Source organism: Oncorhynchus masou, chromosome 11 (genome assembly GCF_036934945.1).
Source record: "Oncorhynchus masou masou isolate Uvic2021 chromosome 11, UVic_Omas_1.1, whole genome shotgun sequence".
Taxonomy (NCBI): domain Eukaryota; kingdom Metazoa; phylum Chordata; class Actinopteri; order Salmoniformes; family Salmonidae; genus Oncorhynchus; species Oncorhynchus masou.
This window is the reverse complement of record NC_088222.1, coordinates 23296104-23319485: the sequence shown is the minus strand read 5'-3', so window position 1 is coordinate 23319485 and position 23382 is coordinate 23296104. Positions and strand designations below refer to the sequence as shown.

Genomic DNA, 23382 nt, shown 5'->3' with positions numbered 1-23382 from the left:
CAACATGGAGTCAGTCAACAACAAGGGGCTAGCTGGTATGAGGGTGGGTGGATGGAAGTGGAGGTGGTGGTGGAGAGGCTGAGAGCATGTCTGTTAGTCCCTGTGAGTGAGGTCAGAGGTCATGATAGTAATGGGGCTAGTCAGTCAGTCATGTGGAAGGAACACAGTCAAGGATTGGGTTCAGTGAACGGGGCAATTAATGCCACCCATCCATCCCAAAGATGTCTCCGTACTGCTGAGGACACTGATTTGACCCTAGCACACTGCTAGGGTTAGATAATCAAAGAGACACAACAGCTAACTAAGACAATCAGCACAATCCAAGAGAGGGCACGCAGAGAGACCCAAACATATATCTGCAAGCCATTCTGCTTTTGACATATGCACAGTGTAATAGTGGCACAATGATCCCTGTGTAAGGTACCCAGACAATGATCACACTCATTATTGGTTGAAAATGTAGGGTTCTCAATACATAATTTTGTCTAAATACCATTTAAATACAGGGTTTTATTCACGACAGGAAAGCCACGCGCATATAAAAGAGACGGATGGCTTCGTGCTCATTCCAATTAACCATTGTCCCAATGATGGAAAGAATGAAATACATCCAGCCATTACATTATAATGACTAATTTGTCTGTGGACCAGGGGGCATTGACAGGCCATACAATGCACAGACCTAATTACAGACAGAGCCACAGGTTAATTAAATAGGAAGGGTGTCACGCCCTGACCTTAGAGAGCCTGTTTATTTCTCTATTTGGTTAGGTCAGGGTGTAATTTGGGTGGGCATTCTAGTTTTCTATTTCTTTGTTGGCCGGGTATGGTTCCCAATCAGAGGCAGCTGTCTATCGTTGTCTCTGGTTGCAAATCATACTTAGGCAGCCTGTTTTCCACCTGAGTTTGTGGGATCTTGATTTTGTATGGGTGCTGTGTAGCCTGCAGAACTTTAGATTCGGTTAGCTTTTTTTTTCTTCATAAAATTAAAGAAAGATGTACACTTTCCACTCTGCGCTTTGGTCTCGACGACGGACGTAACAAAGGGAACATCGGCCACCATAAGAAACCTTTAAAAGTAAAAAAATAAGGGCCAACCTTTCGGCAGTGTAATGACAGACAAAGAGAAAAGTGGCATCAGTGGACAGAGAGGAGCTGTGGTAAGAGACTAGAATGCTGACTGGCTTATGACAGAAAGTGTCACTATACATGGAACACTGAGCAGTTAACTTAAAGTGGAACTGACAGCATTGTTGGCAGAATAGATGGATGCAGTTTAATGTATGATTCATATAATTCACCAATACATGTCTTGGTAGTCTGAATATTGCTATCAGGTTGGTACATTGTTTGCTGCCTCCATTCGGGATGCACTGTCTCAATATTTTGGTAAAAACTAACAAATGTAACGAAGGCTGGGAATGTAATTTGGTTAGCTAGCAAGAATTTGAACAAATGTTATCCAGTTAGCATATCTCTTGCGTTCGCAAATTCCCTCTGGCTATCTACTCCAATTTCAGAGCACTCTCATCTGAGTGCCAGAGCCCAGAATAACTGATGAATTTACGTACGCGCAACATCTGTTGAATATGATCGGTGTTAGTAAACGTAGGCAAAAATAAATTATAGTAAACGCTATAGATAACATATAAAGAGCCTAACCAACTCTGCTAGGGTGAGTAAAATGGTCAGTGAGGTGAGGTGCTCTCTCATTTGTGTCTGTAAGTAGCTAGCTAGCAAGCTAACCATCTTTAGCCAGTAAGCTTGGGTGCTTGGTTGGGACAAGCATGCATTGGCAGAAAAGCTGCAGAAGGCTACAATTCCCCATCGTTTATCAGTGCAATTTTGAAAGCCAACTAGCTGAAAAGGTTTGATAGGGTTTATAAAATGTTCCTTAGTTAGATTTTCTCTCATCTTGCTCTGGCTAGCATTAGTTGTTAATCTTGTTGGTGCATAACTGAGGGAGAGAGCCTACCTTTTCATGTTGTTTGATCAAAATAACTGTAAAGTTCCCAAATTTAAGACGACTCCCGTGGTATTTAGATATATGCAGAAATCCATTCAAGTGTATTTTGTGGCATTTGGCGAATGTGTTCTAATGGTCTAAAGTCATGCTGTTGCAACTTCATGTAAACACACTGTCCAGTTAAAAGTGAATGATGGCAGGCCTGTGTGACAAATGGCTTATTTGCCGACTGTAGCCCTGATTGGCTATGGCTCACCGGTCTGCGTAGACTCCGGTCCTGGACAAGACAGAAGTTTTTATTAGGTTTTATTGACTGCAGTGTCTTAATTGTCCAAACTTATGGCCGCTTTCCCACTCTATAATGCTATACAATTTTCACAAAAGCTGTATTTTACGTAATTTATTTATGAAAACGTGAAAATGGCCATATCTAAGTGCCCGCCTGTCAGAAAAAAAATAAAAATAAAATAAAGTGTCATATTCTTCCTGGGGGTGTATTGAACAGATTTTAATAAGATGTAATGTTGCTAAAATGCTGTCAGTTGATCTTTGAGGACAAATGTGAAAAGAGATGCATGCCAAGAGTGTGCAAAACTGTCATCAAGGCAAAGGGTGGTTACTTTGAATAATAATGTGTTTAACAATTGTTTTGGTTACTACATGATTCCATATGTATTATTTCATAGTTTTGATGTCTGACAATTATTTTACAATGTAGAAAATAGTACAAATAAAGAAAAATTCTTGAATGGGTAGGTGTGTTCAAACTTTTGACTGGTAAATTACTGTATCTCTATATGACATTCCTCTAATGTGAATGATTCAGGAAACTAGGCATATGAATTTGTTCTTAACCGACTTGCCTAGTTAAAAATTGGTTCAATGAACGCTTTTGTCTATTTCAGCTGGTCAGTCTGTGTTGGTAATCCTGATGTACGCGGCTTTTTTTTATGTAGCTGCATAAGTGTTGCTCTCCACTTTCTGGAGGATGGAGTGTTGAAATCAGTGGAAATAGAGTACGATAGCTAAAGAGATGGGAAAACACCTGTTTCCAGATTACGCTTTCAAACTAAGGACATTTGTGGCATGGATCCGTGACAGGGAGACGCGTCCATAATGCATGATGATGTATACGGGTAAGATTAGCTAGCTACATTTTCAGATATTACACGTTTATAATTTTGACAAAGTGGTTTCATTTCAAGCTAAAGTGTACTTTTAGCTAACGTTAGGTGGCTGGCTCATAAGCTAACGTGATGTGTGTGATCGTACAAGTTGTTTGCCTAACTAGGTTCCTTGTTTACTTAGGTAGCTAGCTACATGTCTTAAGCTAAAGTGTACAATACCCGTTGACTATGGCCAGTGTCAGTAAACATCGGCAAAAAATTGTTGTAAGCATTGTTTGCAAAATTATTGTAAGCAGAGCTGGTTAGGCTGTTTTCATGTTATCCAGAGGTAAACAAATCATCGGCCAGAGCGCCAAGAGTGCACTCTGAATGCAACAAGATATGTGGGGCTAAAGCTTAAGAGGGTGTGAACGATGCTGAATGGGTGTAGACGAAGAAGAGGTCTCTCACATAAACACTAAAATGCCATTTTCTCAAAAGTGAGTTTACAAGTTTATCAACTTTCAAAGCAGAATTATTTTCCCATTGTTCCTCAAATGCAGTGTATGATATACCATTTTGTATCTCTGAGTTGGGTTTTGAGAATATGGAGAGAGGGCACAAGGAGTATGAATGAGATTCTCCCCCTCTATCCCTGCCCATTTTCCAGACCCCCCCCCCCACACACACACACACACACACTGCATTTGCCCTCCAATGTACATGACCTTCACACTCCATCTGTTACAGTGGCATTTCCAGCGCCAGCTCCTGCCCTGCTACACAGAGCACATCAGCAAGTGATACACGAAGCAGTGCTGATTATCTGATGGTCCATTGTGTCACCAACCTCTACTAATGTTTAAAAAAATGTATTACATTGAAATGACAGCTAAAACAATATTCTAATGTGAGAAGCAGTAACTTCCCTAGCTACAAGGTGGCTTCAACAGTTGCTTGTCATATTGTACTGTACACGCTCAAGGATGTACAGCTGCTGAAGGGGATGAATCTCACTGATGCATGGTGAAGCAATGCTCCCACTGAACATGAAATCCTGTCTTTACTGTGCAGACACTGGATGGCTAAAGATATATGGCTGTCATTGTTGATCCTTCTGTTAAATCACTGAATTATTGTTGTACATGTACTAATCATATACTACTGGCAGATAATGTAAAAATCCCTTCATGATAAGTCCAATATATCCATTCTATAGTCCATGTATAGTACAATGAACATTAACTGGTTGGAAACCCAACTGTTAAGATCAGGCTAAAATCCATCATGCTCCTGCAGGCATGGTTCAAGACTATAGCGCCACCTGTTGGTATGTCTGCGCCACATAATCCCCTCTGAAGATGTGAAGTGTTGATGCTTGAAACATGTGGTTGATCATGACAGGAGCCTGATCATCGACAACACTCATCCCAGCTATCAGATTCAAGAACAACACAAGACACTGTCTACTATACTAAGGACTCCCACACAGTCACTCCAGCACAACTGTTATATTCACATCTATGACAAATAAATGTGTAAAAAGAGTCACAATGTAGCACTAATGCGCGGTAGAGTTCATATAGTCCATGTACAACTATACTGCCGTCTTTCTGTCCACAAAATATTTCAAGCTTCACAGTCAGTATTCTACGCTGGTCAGCTGACTATTTTAGTCCTTGAGGTTCAGTGGGGTTGATGAGACCATAGCATGAGACACTAGGTTGTCCTGTCTCCTCTAATATTCACAACTAGTCTGTAACAGCGAGAGCACAGCTCCTCAGACCAGAAGACTGACAGAGATGCCCCACAGTCAATATAAAAAAAAAATCCATGTCCAGTGTGGTCCAATAGCCTCCAGTCAAGTTAAGGACAGGGTGAGACAGACATGCACCACAGACAGTCAGGGGTTCAGGTGGTCCACAGCCAGAACACAGTACACAAAACCTTACCTTCTTGGAGAAGTGAGATTTGACTGAGTTCCCCATGGTAAAGTCCCTCTCGGTGTGTGTTGTGTGTCTAACCGTGTCTTTGTTAGTATGTCTGTGTGGTGTGTGTGCATGTGTATGCGTGTGTGTTTGCATGTGCATGTGTTTCTATGCATGCATGGGATAAAGAGAAAGGAGGTTCAGTGGGTCACAAACTAAGACAAAAGGGAATTTAGGGGGAAAGAGAGACACAAAGAGAGAAAGAAAGAGCGGGAAAGTGAGGTTGCACAAGATCCACAGAAGACCTAGAGGGAAGGACACTGGGAGTCACGGTGAGAGAGGTAGAGAGGGAAGAGGGGAGGTAAACTGAAATGGAGGAAAGCAAAGAAATGCAACAAAGAATGAAAGATCAGAGAGACAAAGACATGAGAGGGAGAGGAGGCAGGCATGCGTGTCTTAGCGAGATGCAAGCACTCAAAGTAGAAAATGCAAGATTGCTTATTCATTAGCTCACCATCCTCTCTCTCCCTCAGCCTCTCTCTTTTTCTCCCTCCCCCTCTCGTCTCTCCCTCACTCTGTTGCACAGTTTCAAACCATCTCTACAAAGCGAGAGAGTGACAAAGAAGCTTGTTCGGACAAGCATATTACCTTCCCCCGAGCAAGATACTGGAGACAGTAATCCAAACACACACGCGCGCATACACTCGATTAAACACACTCACGGATGTGGGGCTGTGGAGCTAAAAATATAACGCACCCTCTCTCTCTCTTCCCCCTCTCTTTTTCCCTCCCTCTTTCCCCTATTTCCCCTCTCCCCCTTCTCTCTCCCTCCTGTCTCCCCTCCTCTCTCCCCCTCTCTTTCCCCTCCTCTCTCTCTCCCTCCCCTCCTCTCTCTCTCCGCTCCTCTCCGCTCCTCTCTCCCCCTCTCTTTCCCCTCCTCTCTCTCTCCCTCTCCTCCTCTCTCTCCGCTCCTCTCCCCTCCTCTCTCCCCCCTCCTCTCTTCTCTCTCTCCCCTCCTCTCTCTCTCCCTCCCCTCCTCTCTCTCTCCACTCCTCTCTCCCTCTTCCTCTCTCCCCCCTCCTCTCTTCCCCCTCTCTCTCTCCCCTCCTCTCTCTCCCGCTTTCTCTTACACACGTATGCACATACACAGAAGTAATTTTAAGCTAGAAGGGACAGTATTGAGATCAAAGCTCTACAAAATACACAAGAATTTAACATAAAAGGCATGTGGATGATGGACCACACACACACACACATGCATACATGTACAACACACACCACAAATCACTGCACACTTGTTATATATCTACAGGGTTCTGAGCATTTAGGCAATAAGCACCACATGTATGATGATAGCAATCTCTGCAATCACCTGCAGTGGCTGCCACTGGTCAATCGTTTCCCATAGTTACACACACCAAGGTCCTTTCTCTCGTCTATCCTCTACCTCTTTTATTCATTTATACTTTGTCTGCCTCTCTGTTCTACTCCTGATGATTCATCCAGCCTCTCACCGGAGGCTCATTGTGAACATCAGAACACATCAGAACACATCAGAAATCAGACACAGGAGCCGTTGGCTCTCATAATGTCAGCCCAGTGTGTGCACAGGCATAACACACACACACACACACACACACACACACACACACACACACACACACACACACACACACACACACACACACCTGTTTATGTGCCAATTCACATAAACAATAACACTCACTGTGTTCACCTCCTGATATACACTCATCCATACAACATCCCTCTATATGTTCCTTTCATAACAAGGCACAGTCAGCACACAAAGGAAAGCATGCATTCGTATTTCCATACCCACATTCACACACATGCAGACACATACAGTTTGCCACGGGAGAGACATGCCACTAATTCTAAGAGGAAATTTGATGTTAATAATTGCTTTTGCAGTTTAATGAAGATTTGAGGTCAAAGTTAATCCCATTTGATCCAGTGCCATCTAGTGAGCTAAATGGCTTGGGAGAGGAGGGAGAGGAGACTGGACTGGTAGGGCTGGTAAATCAAATCAAATCAAATTTTTATTTGTCACATACACATGGTTAGCAGATGTTAATGCGAGTGTAGCGAAATGCTTGTGCTTCCAGTTCCGACAATGCAGTAATAACCAACAAGTAATCTAACTAACAATTCCAAAACTAATTTCTTATACACAGTGTAAGGGGATAAAGAATATGTACATAAAGATATGAATGAGTGATGGTGCAGAGCAGCATAGGCAAGATACACTAGATGGTATCGAGTACAGTATATACATATGAGATGAGTATGTAAACAAAGTGGCATAGTTAAAGTGGCTAGTGATACATGTATTACATAAGGATGCAGTAGATGATAGAGTACAGTATATGCGTATACATATGAGATGAATAATGTAGGGTATGTAAACATTATATTAGGTAGCATTGTTTAAAGTGGCTAGTGATATCTTTTACATCCTTTCCCATCAATTCCCATTATTGAAGTGGCTGGAGTTGAGTCAGTGTGTTGGCAGCAGCCACTCAATGTTAGTGGTTGCTGTTTAACAGTCTGATGGCCTTGAGATAGAAGCTGTTTTTCAGTCTCTCGGTCCCAGCTTTGATGCACCTGTACTGACCTCGCCTTCTGGATGATAGCGGGGTGAACAGGCAGTGGCTTGGGTGGGTGTTGTCCTTGATGATGTTTGTGGCCTTCCTGTAACATCGGGTGGTGTAGGTGTCCTGGAGGGCAGGTAGTTTGCCCCCGGTGATACATTGTGCAGACCTCACTACCCTCTGGAGAGCCTTACGGTTCTGGGCGGAGCAGTTGCCGTACCAGGCGGTGATACAGCCCGCCAGGATGCTCTCGATTGTGCATCTGTAGAAGTTTGTGAGTGTTTTTGGTGACAAGCCAATTTTTTTAAGCCTCCTGAGGTTGAAGAGGCGCTGCTGCGCCTTCTCAACGATGCTGTCTGTGTGAGTGGACCAATTCAGTTTGTCTGTGATGTGTATGCCGAGGAACTTAAAACTTACTACCCTCTCCACTACTGTTCCATCGATGTGGATAGGGGGGTGTTCCCTCTGCTGTTTCCTGAAGTCCACAATCATCTCCTTAGTTTTGTTGACGTTGAGTGTGAGGTTATTGTCCTGACACCACACTCCGAGGGCCCTCACCTCCTCCCTGTAGGCCGTCTCGTCGTTGTTGGTAATCAAGCCTACCACTGTTGTGTCGTCCGCAAACTTGATGATTGAGTTGGAGGCGTGCGTTGCCGCGCAGTTGTGGGTGAACAGGGAGTACAGGAGAGGACTCAGAACGCACCCTTGTGGGGCCCCAGTGTTGGGGATCAGCGGGTGGAGATGTTGTTGCCTACCCTCACCACCTGGGGGCGGCCCGTAGCATCATCTCTCATGATTCTGCCATGGCATGTCTTTTTTCTCATTCCATGTATGTACTATACTGCACTACTGTATGTGAGTGTGGGTTCATTCTGTAACCTCCATATGATGATGAATATATCTGCCTTTACAGTCCATTTTAGTTCCTCATCCAATTGCCTATAATTATTACCGTATTATAATGCTACCTTAATATTCCCATCAATATTCACAAGTCAGATACAGATGTTCTTCAGAGATATTACATTAATAATGTACTTTATACCTTATATGTTAGTTTCATCTGGTGTAGATATTGAAGAATGGATAACCCATATGTCTGGCTCCTTATGGAGGAGAGAAGAGCCTGAGAAACAAATTGATTTGGGATGATGACCTCATAGCATCTGTATGTTAAAATCACCCGAGGAGGATTCAGTCAGTGACCTGTAAACAGCCCAAGTAGGGAGAGATTATGGTGACGACACACCATATCAACCCCTGAGTTGAAATAACAGCCTTTTTAATTAAAAGTCTGAAAAATGTATTAGGTTAAATAGGTTGTTATTTTTATGGCAATGAAAGTATCATCTTTCATTTGAAACTAATTTATTCCATGCTAGGAATAGTTAAGTGAAGCTCATGAAAAGATTTCTCCTTTTTCTAAAGGAGAATGGATGGGGAATAGTTTGCCGTTAACATTTCAAATAGCATAGCACATAGTATCATGATACAACCTTAGCCAATATTACTATTCTCTTCTTCTGCCTCTTGCCTCTGTGTCCCCTTTCACTCTCTCTCCTTTCCCTGTTTCCCTGTCTCCCTGATTTCCTCTTCCAGTGGCTATGGACAGCCTCAGGTTCCCATGAATATTCATCATTAGCACTCACACACATAAACACACACATGCGCACAGACACACACATCTTCTACACAGTCTCTTGAATTTCACGGTCTAATCCTTCACATTTCAATGGGGATTTAACTGAATAGTGAAAATGTCTACCTCCTTCACAACCATCCAATAATGGACTGTATAAATAGCCATCTGTGGCTATAAATAGTCTTTGGGCTATACACATATTGAAGACAGAAATTACAGTTGATACGACAACACTTATACATGTATCATGGCAGCTTGTCCACACCTCCTTTTCACTTCCCTTTACCACCCAGTCCTTTCATTTTTCTCTCTCTTTCCCGTCATTCATGCTCTATTTCTTTCCCGTCATCCATGCTCTCTTTCTTTCCCGTCATCCATGCTCTCTTTCTTTTCCGTCATCCATGCTCTCTTTCTTTTCCGTCATCCATGCTCTCTTTCTTTCCCGTCATCCATGCTCTCTTTCTTTCCCGTCATCCATGCTCTCTCTCCATTTTCTCTGCCCCCGCTTTCCCTTTCAGACCTCATCAAGGTCAGTATGACCTGGCAGGAGAGAGGGAGGGAGAGATGGAGAGGAAGACAGGAAATGATGGAGCGAGGGTCAGAGAACTAATAAAAAAGGGAAAGGAATGAGACTTACAAAGGAGAGAGAGAGAGCGAGAGAGAGATGACATTTGAAATGTCTATTCCTTTAGAACTTTGGGAGTGTAATGTTTACTGTTCTTTTTTTGAGAGAGAGCAACAGTGGGGGGGGGGGTCCATAGAGTGAAATAGGAAATTATTCAGTGGAATAGTGACAAGGGAAGTTAGGGAGGAGGGAGCATGCCACCAGCAGGTAAAGGAGGCTTTAGCTGTGTTTTTACCGGAGAGGTTTCCTTGCTGTCACGTTCGTTGAAATGATTGGACCAAGGCGCAGCGTGCGTAGAGTTCCAAATATTTTAATCAATCGAAACTCACCAAACAAAACAATAAAGCACAAACGAAACGTGAAGCTAACAGTGCTACTAGGCAACTATACATAGACAAGATCCCACAAATCGCAATGGGGAAAATGGCTACCTAAATATGATCCCCAATCAGAGACAACGATAAACAGCTATCTCTAATTGGGCACCATACCAGGCCAACATAAACCATTAATCACCTAGATGACCCACCCTAGTCACTATCACGCCCCAACCAACAGAGAATAAACAGCTCTCTATGGTCAGGGCGTGACACGTGCATTATCTCCAGAGCTGTCAAATGCTCCGTGACCAAGGAGCTGAAGGGGGAAAATAAAGTTCTGTATTTTCCTTACATAACCTAGGTCTGTTAGCATGACTGCCTTCCCACATAGCTCAGAATCTTCCTCCTATTTATCCAATTCCTTCACTCTTTCAATTCCTGTCACCCCTGTGGCTGCTCGTATGACACACAGAGGTTGGGTTTGCGAACTGTGAATTTGCTAATGTGGGATTGGCAGGATCATTACCCTAATACACACACACACACACACACACATCATTATCACACAATCACACACACAGTTTATTAATGAGTGTAACTTATCTCAAGCGGGGTAAACTGGATAAGAACCGACACAGCATGTTATCAAATACTGTTGTTCACATAAATTAAGAGTTTATTTCCAAAATAATATAGCCACCTACTTTTCACTTGTTTTTTCATCAGAAATTATTGCTTATGGGTACCTTCATGTGTGTGTAAAATATTACTGTTCTTAGAGTTTTTATTCATAGATTTGAGATGTTTATGAACATTTATTTTTTTGCAAAACCCTATACTGTATTTACATTTGTTTCGCTGGAATGGAATGTTCAAATCCTGTATATTTGATTGTAATATGTGGTTGTCTCACCTAGCTATCTTAAGATGAATGCACTTACTGTAAGTTGCCCTGGATAAGAGCATCTGCTAAATGACACAAATATCAAATGTAACTGTTTTACATACAGATCTCATATTCATGTATTTAATTATTATTTTTAAACATATTTGAAATATTGATTTCACAAATGATACGTTTGTATAGTTCTTTATTGAAAATGTAGTTATTTGTTACAATTGACTGTGTAAAACCTAGGAGTACTACTTATTTCTCTGAGAGTGAGGCAGATAAATAGCATCAAGTGATAGATTTTAAACAAATGCACTGCATGACCAAAAGTATGTGGACACCTGGACATCTCATTCCAAAAGCATGGGCATTAATTGTCACCCCCCTTTGCTGCTATAACAGCCTCCACTCTTCTGGGAAGGCTTTCCACTAGATGTTGGAACATTGAAGCGAGGACTTGCTTCCATTCAGCCACAAGAGCATTAGTGAAGTCGGGCACTGTTGTTTGACGATTAGGTCTAGCTTGCATTCGGTGTTCCAATTCATCCCAAAGGTGTTTAATGGGGTTATGGCCAGGGCTCTGTGCAGGCCAGTCAAGTTATTCCGCACCAATCTCAACAAACAATTTCTGTATCAACCTAGCTTTGTGCATGGGGACATTGTCATGCTGAAACAGGAAAGGGCCTTCCCCACTATGTTGCCACAAAGTTGGAAGCACAAAATTGTCTAGAATGTCATTGTATGCTTTAGCGTTAAGATTCACTGGAACTAAGAGGCCTAGCCCGAATGATGAAAAACAGCCCCAGACCATTAATTCCTCCTTCACCAAACTTTACAGTTGGCAGTAAGCATACAGGCAGCGTTCTCCTGGCATCCGCCAAACCCATATTCGTTTGTCAGACTGTCAGATGGAGAAGCATGAAGCATCACTACAAAGAACGCATTCCACTGTGCCAGAGTCCATTGGCGGCGAGCTTTACACTACTCCAGCCGACGCTTGGCATTGCACATGGTGAGGCTTGTGTGTGGCTGCTCGGCCATGGAAACCCATTTCATGAAGCTCCCGATGAGCAGTTCTTGTGCTGGACATTGCTTCCAACGGATGTGACTAAAATAGCCGAATCCACTCATTTGAACAGGTGTCCATATACGTTTGTATATATAATGGACATGTCTGTCATTGAAGAACACCATGCCATGATTAGACAGTGTGTATTTTTTACCAACATTTCTCTTTTATTTAATTTTACCATGCACCTGCAACAAAGATAGCTCAGATGTGCCAATCCCTTTTGAATTCTGTACCCACATTACTGAAAATGGATGTATAGCGTTTTGGAATGAAACTCTTTAAAAATACCACTTTTAATACATTGAATAAACTGTGTGTTTTAGGGTTTCTAGTTATAGTTTATAGTAATACAAATGCTTAACACACATTGAATCTTACAAACAGACACACACTCTCTGACTTACAGTACATATTGTGAGCAGCCACCATCATCTGGTGGCGTCATCTGGTGATTAGGCATTGGTGAAAAACAATCATTTACATTTAACATTTACATTTAAGTAATTTAGCAGACGCTCTTATCCAGAGCATTTACTTCTCTGCCCAGACTTCCAAAGAATATTTTTCTTTCCTCAGAAGTGGTAGCTTAAGGTTAAAAAAAGTCAGGGTCGCAACTTTGGTTTTCGAAATGGGGAGGCCATAATATATATGTATATATTTTTAAACACTCCAAACAGCGTATCCGACCGCTTGGAGGTGTCCACCTGGTCCTAAAGCACACCGTTGCCTTGTTTTGTATCACATTCCAATGATAAAACTGGGGGGGGACAAAAATGCAATTTCAGAATTTGGAGGGGACATGTCCCCCACGTCCCCAGTGAAGGTCGCGCCCCTGAATAAAGTACTCAATACAACAGCAAAATCTGTGAATAGACTGCTGTAAACCTGGATTGGTCTATAAATGGAAAGAGTTGGAAATTGTAGCCTACATACATTAATTAAAGTATGACTACAATGACAATGTGCAGACTGCTATGTATGACACAGATTAATAGAAAATATGAAAGCAGTTATTTTTGTGATAATTATGATCCATGTGAATTGAGTGTATGACCCACTGGGCACAGACGTCAATTCAATGTCTATTCCACGTTGGTTCATTGAAATGACGTGGAAACAACGTTGATTCAACCAGTGAGTGCCCAGTGGGGAGTGTAATGATGAGTATGGAGAGTATAGTGTAATGATGTTATCATTCATAACTGATGAAAATGTGTGTTTTATTTATAGCTATGCATGAATTCATATGTCTAGACAGGGATATTGTATTTATATCAGGATTTTCCTTTATTGATAGGAATCATTCATCATTAAACACTCCTTATTTTCATGTCCAATTCTCACAATGCCCCCTCCTCATCACTTTCCTCATAACGCCCCCTCCTCATCACATTCCTCATAACGCACCCCTCCTCATCCCTTTACTCAAAACACCCCCCTCCTCATCCCTTTACTCGTAATGCACCCTCCTCATCCCTTTACTCAAAACACCCCCCTCATCATCCCTTTACTCATAATGCTCCCTCCTCATCCCTATTCTCACAACGCCCCCCTCCTCATCCCTTTACTCATAATGCCCCCTCCTCATCCCCTTTACTCATAATGCCCCCCCCTCCACCCCTTTCCTCATAACGCCCCCTCCTCATCACTTTCCTCATAACGCCCCCTCCTCATCACTTTCCTCATAATGCACCCCTCCTCATCCCTTTACTCATAATGCCCCCTCCACATCATTTTCCTCATAATGCCCCCTCCTCATCCCCTTTACTCAGAACGCCCCCCCTTCATCCCTTTCCTCATAACGCCCCCTCCTCATCACTTTCCTCATAATGCCACCTCCTCATTCATTTCCTCACAATGCCCCCTCCTTATCCCTTTTTTCCTCATAATGCCCCCTTTGTCATCCCTTTCCTCACAATGCCCCCCCTCATCCCCTTTACTCATAATGGCCCCCTCCTCATCCTTTTCTCATAATGCCCCCTCCTCATCCCCTTTACTCATAATGGCCCCCTCCTCATCCCCTTTACTCATAATGCCCCCTCCTCATCCCCTTTAATCATAACGCCCCCTCCTCATCACTTTCCTCATAACGTCCCCCTCCTCATCACTTTCATCAGTTAAGAACAAATTCTTATTTAAATGACAGCCTACCCCAGCCAAACCCGGACGATGCTGGGCCAATTGTGTGCCTCCCTATTTAACTTAAAATCATAGCCAGTTGTGATACAGCCTGGAAAATGGCGGCCCCCTCATCCCTTTCCTCACAACGCCAATTCCTCCTCATCATAATGCCCCCCTCATCACTTTCCTTATAACGCCCCCTCCTCATCCCTTTCCTCATAATTCCCCCTCCTCATCCCTTTCCATGACACCCCCCCTCATCACTTTCTTCATAATGCCCCCTCCTCGTCCCTTTACTCATAATGCCCCCTCCTCATCACTTTACTCATTATGCCCCCTCCTCATCCCTTTACTCATAATGCCCCCTCATCCTATTCCTCATAATGCCCCCTCCTCATCCCTTTCCTCAAAACGCCCCCTCCTCATCACTTTCATATATGAAGGGCACATTTTGGCATTTGCTGTATGGTTGATGAGAAACTCCATATTGAAAATGTACCTTACTAGACGTCCGCAAATTTTTCTAAAATTCGCCGACGGTGGCGGCCCGTGCACCAGGGGCAGATCTTACGGGAAGTCATCGAACGAAGTCTCTCGGACATTCGGTTTCCGTTTAATAAAACTTTCAAATTTTGGTCATTTTTCCGCTGTCCCGGTAATCCCCACCAGTGGGCGAATGGAATCATATTGCAAATGTACAAAACATCACCAATCACGATGTGGCCTTTTCTCCTAATCGGAAAATACTTTGAATACGAAACTTGGTGAGCATAGGTTTGGCAAAATGGGCAGTTGGCCCCGAACAATATGCCATCGAGGCCCAAACGCTTTTTGAGATATGACCATTTTTGTGGGATTAAAGGTCATAAACTAAAACAGAGTGCGAATTTGACGAAAGTACATGAACCTGCAGTGTCAGGAATAAAAGAACCAGCCATTTATCTATCGTAATTTAACCTCTTGCGACGAGCAATCCCGTATCCGGGAGCGTAATTATAGCCTCAAGCTCATTACCATAACGCAACTTTAACTATTTTTGAAAATCGCAAATGAAATGAAATAAATATATTGGCTCACATGCTTAGCCTTTTGTTAACAACACTGTCATCTCAGATTTTCAAAATATGCTTTTCAACCATAGCTACACAAGCATTTGTGTAAGAGTATTGATAGCTAGCATAGCATCAAGCCTAGCATTCAGCAGGCAACATTTTCCCAAAAACAAGAAAAGCATTCAAATAAAATAATTTACCTTTGAAGAACTTCGGATGTTTTCAATGAGGAGACTCTCAGTTAGATAGCAAATGTTCAGTTTTTCCAAAAATATTATTTGTGTAGGAGAAATCGCTCCGTTTTTTTCATCACGTTTGGCTAAGAAAAAAAACACGAAAATTCAGTCATTACAACGCCAATTTTTTTTCCAAATTAACTCCATAATATCGACAAACATGGCAAACGTTGTTTAGAATCAATCCTCAAGGTGTTTTTCACATATCTATTCGATGGTAAATCATTCGTGGCAGTTGCCTTTCTCTTCTGAACCAAATGGAAACGTGCATGCAGATGGAGATTACGCAATAATTTTGACGGAGGACACCAGGCGGACACCTGGTAAATGTAGTCTCTTATGGTCAATCTTCCAATGATATGCCTAGAAATACGTCACAATGCTGCAGACACCTTGGGTAAATGACAGAAAGTGTAGGCTCATTCCTTGCGCATTCACAGCCATATAAGGAGACATTGGAACACAGTGCATTCAAAATCTGGGCATTTCCGGTTTGAAATTTCATCTTGGTTTCGCCTGTAGCATCAGTTCTGTGGCACTCACAGATAATATCTTTGCAGTTTTGGAAACGTCAGAGTGTTTTCTTTCCAAAGCTGTCAATTATATGCATAGTCGAGCATCTTTTCGTGACAAAATATCTTGTTTAAAACGGAACGTTTTCATCCAAAAATGAAATACTGCCCCCAGAGGTTCAAGAGGTTAAGAGAAATCGTACAATGTACAATTGGTGATGCTCAAAAAAAATGTTTTTTTTCTTCAAAAAAGTTACAGATCCAGTTGCAGTGTGTTCAGACAAATGCGTTAAGGTGGGTTTCGGAGCTCTACGCGATTTCTGTGATTTTCTGAAATAACACACACTCATTCAACCCTCTGTAAATAAGTCAGTTCTTAACGTAAAGACTCATTATTCTATAAGAGCCTACCCCAAGAAGGATATGTGTTCACTTTCAGCTTCCTGTGTCAACTGGAAGTGCCTTAGAATGGTGTAATAGGGGCTGTTTCGAGGGTTAAAAGATCAGATCTTTTCAAAACGTCATATGTGTGATTAGGCAACCCTCATGAACTGTAAATCAGTCATTTCTCACAACAGATGTCAAAGAAATATAGCACTATGTTAAGCCATGAATCAACCTAGATGGTCTATTTTTTTAAACGATTTTTAAAAAACGTCCAAAATGACCAGGGGCACCCCCTATTGGATGGGCAAGAGTGGGGGTTGCTCCCTACCCAACCGTAGACCCCTTGCACCCCCACCCGTGCCCATCCAATAGGGGGCGCCCCTAGTCATTTTGGACTTTTTTCAAAAATCATTAAAAAATAGACCATCTCGGTTGATTCATGGCTTAACATAGTGCTATATATCATCTGGGCAGTATAAATGCCATTTGGACATGGTTCAATGACTTTTGGGTCTGTAAACCGACTCCCTATGATCGAACATGGCAAATGGACATATCATCCTGATTTGGCACTTTCAATACTTTCACATTGCATTTGTGCATTTCTTACTGCATTTGGCAATGGTTCACTTACTTTTGACTTTGACTTTTGACTTCCTATGAAATCATATTACAAATGGACAAAACTTATGCCTTATGGACAATAAAAAAAATTATGACAATAAAATATGACAAATGTATGTTCATACAGTTCTTATACATGTGTAATTGACAAAAAAATCAAAAGAATTTCAAAAACGGTCCAGAAAGCAGTTTCAAATGTTAAAAATTTTACTCTTGGGTCTTGATTTACAGTGGAGCGTGCTCGCCATCTATTGGATTTTTGCTGTGTGACACTTGGCATTTGCCATATGGCATTTGCAAACAGTTTTGAATGAAACAACGTCCATTTGAGTGGTATTGTACATTGTGTACATGTTTCGTACGGTGCCAATAAGATCCCATTCATTTTGTCCATTTCAGGGGGTGTTCCCTTACTTCATAATGCCCTCCTCATCACTTTCTTCATAATGCCCCCTCCTCATCACTTTCCTCATAACACCCCCTCCTCATCCCTTTCCTCATTAATGCCCTCCTCATCCCTTTCCTCATAACACCCCCTCCTCATCCCTTTCCTCATAACACCCCCTCCTCATCCCTTTCCTCATAATGCCTCCCCCTCATCACTTTTCTCATAACGCCGCCCTCCTCATCACTTTTCTCATAATGCCCCCTCCTCATCACTTTCCTCATAATGCCCCCTCCTCATCCCCTTTACTCATAATGCCCCCCTCCTCATCACTTTCCTCATAACGTCCCCCTCCTCATCCCCTTTCTCATAATGTCCCCCTCCTTAAAACTTTCATCATAACGCCCCCCTCCTCATCCCTTTACTCATAATGCCCCCCTCCTCATCACTTTCCTCATAATGCCCCTCTCCTCATCCTCCTTCTCTTTTTTATTTAATTTAAAATTTTTGATTTAACTAGGCAAGTCAGTTATTTGTTATGTACAAATTGTTATTTAAATGGCGGCCTACCCTGGCCAAACCCAGATTATGCTGGGCCAATTGTGCACCTTCCTATTTGACTCCCAATCATGGCCGGTTGTGATACAGCCTGGAACGCCTCCCTCCTCATCCCTTTATTCACAACGCCCTCCTCCTCATCATTTTCTCATGACACCCCCCCCCCATCACTTTCCTCATAATGCCCCCCTCATCCCTTTCCTCATAATGCCCCCTCCTCATAACGCCCTCCTCCTCATCCCTTTACTCATAGCCCTTCTATTTCAGCAATTCCTTCTCATGAAAATGAAAATGAAAGTGTAGGCTCTGCCCTAATTTATGTGCTCTCTATAATCATAGCATGACAAATGGCCCAAGACGATGCCCAAGGACCAGTCAGCCCTTCCTCCATGAAGGGGCCAACATCTTTCTCTACAGTATCCAAAGGACTGACTATTAAATGTGTGATAGAATAACACTATAGTGTCTATGTTTAGTATGTATAAATAGAACTCTGAAGCTAGCTACAGTATATGGATGTATGATCTCTGTGGTTCCCTATAGTTGTTCAGAGTAAACTCTGATGACACTGTATGCAATTGTCCTACTCTGCCCACCCCCACAGGTCATCACACATAGATGTGACCCCCTTCCTAGGGGCTTCCTTGACAGGTTTGATCTGATTGGATATCTTAGTTTTACTACATTTTTGTTTGGTCTCTGGATTGGACAACAATTTATTTTGAATACAAACAAGTCATATCTGGTATAAATGGAATGAATGTCTGTTGTTCTTGCATCTTGATATTTTCTAATTTCCTAGGTGTCACGGTTTTCTATAGGTGAAAGAGAGTCAGACCAAAATGCGGCGTGGCTATTGCGATCCATGTTTAATGAAACTGAAGTAAACACGAATCAATACAAAAAAAACAATAAACAATACACGAAAACCGAAACAGCCTAATACTGGTGCAAACTAACACACGACAGACATAGGAACAGGAACAGGAACAATCACCCACAACCCCCAACACCAAACAGGCTACCTAAATATGGTTCCCAATCAGAGACAATGACTAACACCTGCCTCTGATTAAGAACCATATCAGGCCAAACACAGAAACAGACAAACTAGACACACAACATAGAATGCCCACTCAGATCACACCCTGACCAAACAAAACATATAAACATACAAAGCAAACTATGGTCAGGGTGTGACACTAGGCTTCTATGCCTCTGGCCTAGTAGGCATCTCTTAGTTCATGCTTTGTCTTGTAACTTAACCTTAGGACCTATATGCCTAGAATTATGTTTTGTTAATAATGTCAGTATTGCCTTGTAATTTTTTAAGCTTTATGCCTTGTATGTGAATCCATTCAATTTATAAAGTTATTTAATAATACTTGCATTTTGCCATCACTTCTCATGACCATTCCTTGATCTTACTCAGCAAAACGCCTAATGCTTGCTTGCATTTTTTCTTCACGTGTGCTCCCTCTACAGCCTGTAGGTCACCAGGCTGCTCGTTAGGGCGCACACCTGTCACCAGCGTTAGGCGCATAATGACACTCACCTCGACTCCATCACCTCCTCGATTACCTGCTCTATATATGTCACTCCCTTTAGTTTCTTCTTGTTCCTGTTCCTGTTCCATGTCGGTGTACTGTTCGTATTTCTTGTTTTGTTCTTTTATTTATTAAATGTATTCACTCCCTGAATTTGCTTCCAGACTTTCAGAGCACATCGTTACAATTTTAAATATCTTTATGGAGTCAGATATAGTTTTAATAGACTTTGTCCATTAATTGAAAAGTCTTATTACAGGTCGCATGTAAGGTACATATACACATATCAAATATTACCCTGCTACAAAAGCATGCTATTTATATGGATGCTTGAGATATGTTTTCTTATGCAGGAATCCCTGCTTTAGTCACCAATTTGCAAACTGGCTTTGTCAGGTAGCGCATTAGCCAAAGGATTTGAATATTTTTACTACCACACGAATGGCTGTTCTCCTCCACTCTCTCATAATCAGGTCTTGGGAGTGTTATATTTAGCTTCCACTGGCAGAGAATGAGTTCTGTAGGGAGACCTTGATGTTACATAAGAAAAATATGAAATATAGAATGTCAGTGGGTACATTCTCACTCCATATCAAAAGATTTATTCAAAGTATACTTGTGCCAGTGCCAATAAAAATATATGATAAGATAGATGATAAGATAGAAATGATATGACATGTAAATGTCACCTATTAGATTATCACAACCAAAGATCCAAACACACGCATGCACCTATGTGCACACACAGGCAAGTGTACACACACACACACACACACACACACATCTTTGTATCAGACAAACAGAACATCTTGCAATATCTAGACACCACCACACAACTCTCAGTTGACTTAAAACTTTGCTATTATGTAATTGGACACAAACGCTGCATATCCAGTTATAGATCTGATCCTACTGAAATAGTCAGAGCTTTCTGACAAGTCTCTGACTTACAGTAACTAGCATTAAGTGACACAGTCCCCTTGCATACTTTTTCTGCTCAAAAACTCCTCCAGCTGAGGAATTTCACAACCAAGTGAGTGAGAAATAGACATATATTGTCATTAAAGGTCCTTCAGTATTCCCATTTCAAAGCACAATGACTGGATAGAGTGATAGAGGGCTACTGCATCGTGTCTCACTGTGGAGGAGATTGAGATTTTGTAGGCACTAAAGAGCACAGCAGTGCTGCATAGATTGGGGTTTGCTGCCTTGAACTCCTGTGACTGATTGAAGCTCTGGCCTGGTTTGAGTGAAGTTATTTCTGGCACACATTAACACATGGGAAACGTGTTGTCTCCTTCTGAGCTTTCTATCTCCCTTAGCACTGAAACTAATATCTCAGCGCCACGGGAAGAAAACAATGGAGAGCCTATGGAGAGCAACAGAGGCACTATAGGAACGGGGTTATTTGATGAGGACATTGAGGAGGACCTTTGTATTAGTAGAGGAGATGGGATGCAGGAATGAAGATTGAGAAGCACACTTCTTTTGCCATCCACAATCACCTATCCATCTTCCGGTGTACGGCCCCAAAGTCTGGCAAAGATTATACCTCTTCCATACCTAAATGATTACAGTGTGATAACTATTCAATCTCACGTTTTTTTAAACCTTGATGTGAGTGTGACTTACCACAAATAGGTGTGTGTGTGTGTGTGTGTGTGTGTGTGTGTGTGTGTGTGTGTGTGTGTGTGTGTGTGTGTGTGTGTGTGTGTGTGTGTGTTCAGCACAATACAATTTCCACAGGATTGGAAAGTTGATCCACCTGCCATTGCTCAGGTGACAGACATGATGAGAGTATACTTCATATCAACACACATGACAGTCTGCCACCCCCTCCATCAAACTAATTACCAGATACACAGATAAGTGAAATTTGGACTCAAAACATATCTACATTTTTGATATGGTCAGCTGGGGTGAATGGGTGTCAGGTCACATTTGGCTTGGGTTCCTGCTCTACCTGTCCCTCACGTTTGACCTTATCCTACCAACCTGACACTGTGAAGCATTCTCATTTTGTCATGCTTGAGCTGTCTAAACTATATAATCTGACCTATAGGCTACTACTCATATCTATCCAACGGTCTTGTTTCAAATAAATTGGAATCTTTTAGGAAAAATCTTTGGGAAATGTTATAGTGCACTGTGCAGTTGGAAAAATTCTGTTGTCACGCATCCTATAGCTATTGCAACTACCTGCTCTGAACGAAAGGTTCATCCTTAATTTCTGTGTTATGAATTACTCTTTAATGGTGTTACACAACAAAACACCTACGTGTTTATCCGTGCATAATAGAGCCTTAATGCCGAAATGCATGAAATGGTCAATTGTGTAAATTAAGTTCAATATTTTTACATTTAGAAATTATAATTCAAATTGACCATTGAAATATAAGTGAGTTTGGGTCGCGCGGCGTTTTTTGGCAAATGTACATAAATGAATTGCCTATTGTGACTAATAATCCCCAGTCTACTTGTTGAATCTTTGAGCTGATTTTGAATGTTTGTTCGAGAGTAGGCAGGCTAATCAATGTGTTGTAGTGCTGTCTAGACACGGATTTACCTACCTGCCCGAAGACTGATTTCACTATCGGATGCAGATTGGAGTCATGTTCAGGTGGAGCTGTGCTGAGTCTTTTGGCGGTGCGGCTGGTAAGGGGACCGGGCACTGGCGTGGACGATACCGGTGGGTCAGAGTTTAAACTCGTGGACGACCCAGCAATTATTCTGTCCTTTGATTCAAAAAAGTACGCAGTTTCGTCGGATTGTTTTGTATGGGATGGAGTTGGCGAGGACCTCCGGTCCGGACGTGCGTTCCCGTGGTGATGCGCAGGCGGCAGGTCACATTTGGAGGTGTTGTGATGGTGGTGGTGTGGGTGGAGGTGTCTGGACGACTTACTGCGGTCTTTCCCACTGCGATCCATCCGCTCTCTCATTTCTTCCTGTCTGTAGCCGTCATCGTAGTGGTTGCTGTGTTGTTGGAAGTGGTGGGAATGTCCCCGTTTATCACTTCCATTCCTGTCTGTCCTGCCACCGGCATGCCTCGGTTGACAAAGCGGTCTGCGCGCGCTTGCCTCGCACTCATCGCTCCAACACGGCTCGTCAGGTACACCGCTACCTCCTTCGGGTTGATGATGGTGACTGCGGTGGCTGCGCGACCCATGATGCTCGGAATGATGTGCGGATCTGCGACTCACCGGTACCGCTGAGGATCTCAACAGAGAGGTCGTAGATTCGCTCTTGGGAAGAGAGGAGCTCATTGCCGTGTGCCGTTCTTTTTACCTTAATGTATTACTTTGTGCAGATACCAGGACAAGACTGAAGGTCGTGTGAAGACAGTTGCAGGTGCTGGGCATTTAGCCGGTATACTGTGTAGTCAGGACAGTCTATTGGATCCCCTCTCAGTAACCTATTCGCGCGTCTCTACAGCCTAGGCTACAGTGCAAACTAGGAACACCCACCCACTGCGAAATGATAAAGTTCTGAATGCCACCTGCTCGCTCTATTGTATAGATGCGAGGCTACGTGTTATACGAAGTGACGAATCAGTCGCTTCTATACACGCGCAGAACGCATCAGTGAATTTGGGTGGCTTTGGAAAGGGACTTTATAGTTGCCTGCTATGCGGCGTGCCGTACACTGTCCTCGCGCAAAGTTTGTTAGGTCCCGCGTCACCACAGATTATAATGAATCGTAAAAGAGCCGTATATCATTATAATTAGTCACTGCTTTACTCATTCATCCCGACCCCGGGGGGCCATGAGGTTGAGCATCACATGATGTGAAGCAAGATA

At 42.5% G+C, this 23382-nt stretch overlaps 1 protein-coding gene across 1 annotated transcript in view; it reads right to left on the bottom strand.

The window, feature by feature from the left end:
* The window catches only part of LOC135548350 (calcium-binding protein 1), a 35218-nt gene extending 12047 nt beyond the window's left edge, over positions 1 to 23171 (bottom strand). Inside the window, exon 1 of the mRNA XM_064977860.1 lies at positions 22156 to 23171. Coding sequence (XP_064833932.1) covers positions 22156 to 22848 — 693 coding nt within the window. The 5' untranslated portion in view covers positions 22849 to 23171. The remainder of the gene's footprint in view (positions 1 to 22155) is intronic.
* Positions 23172 to 23382: the final 211 nt, after the last annotated feature.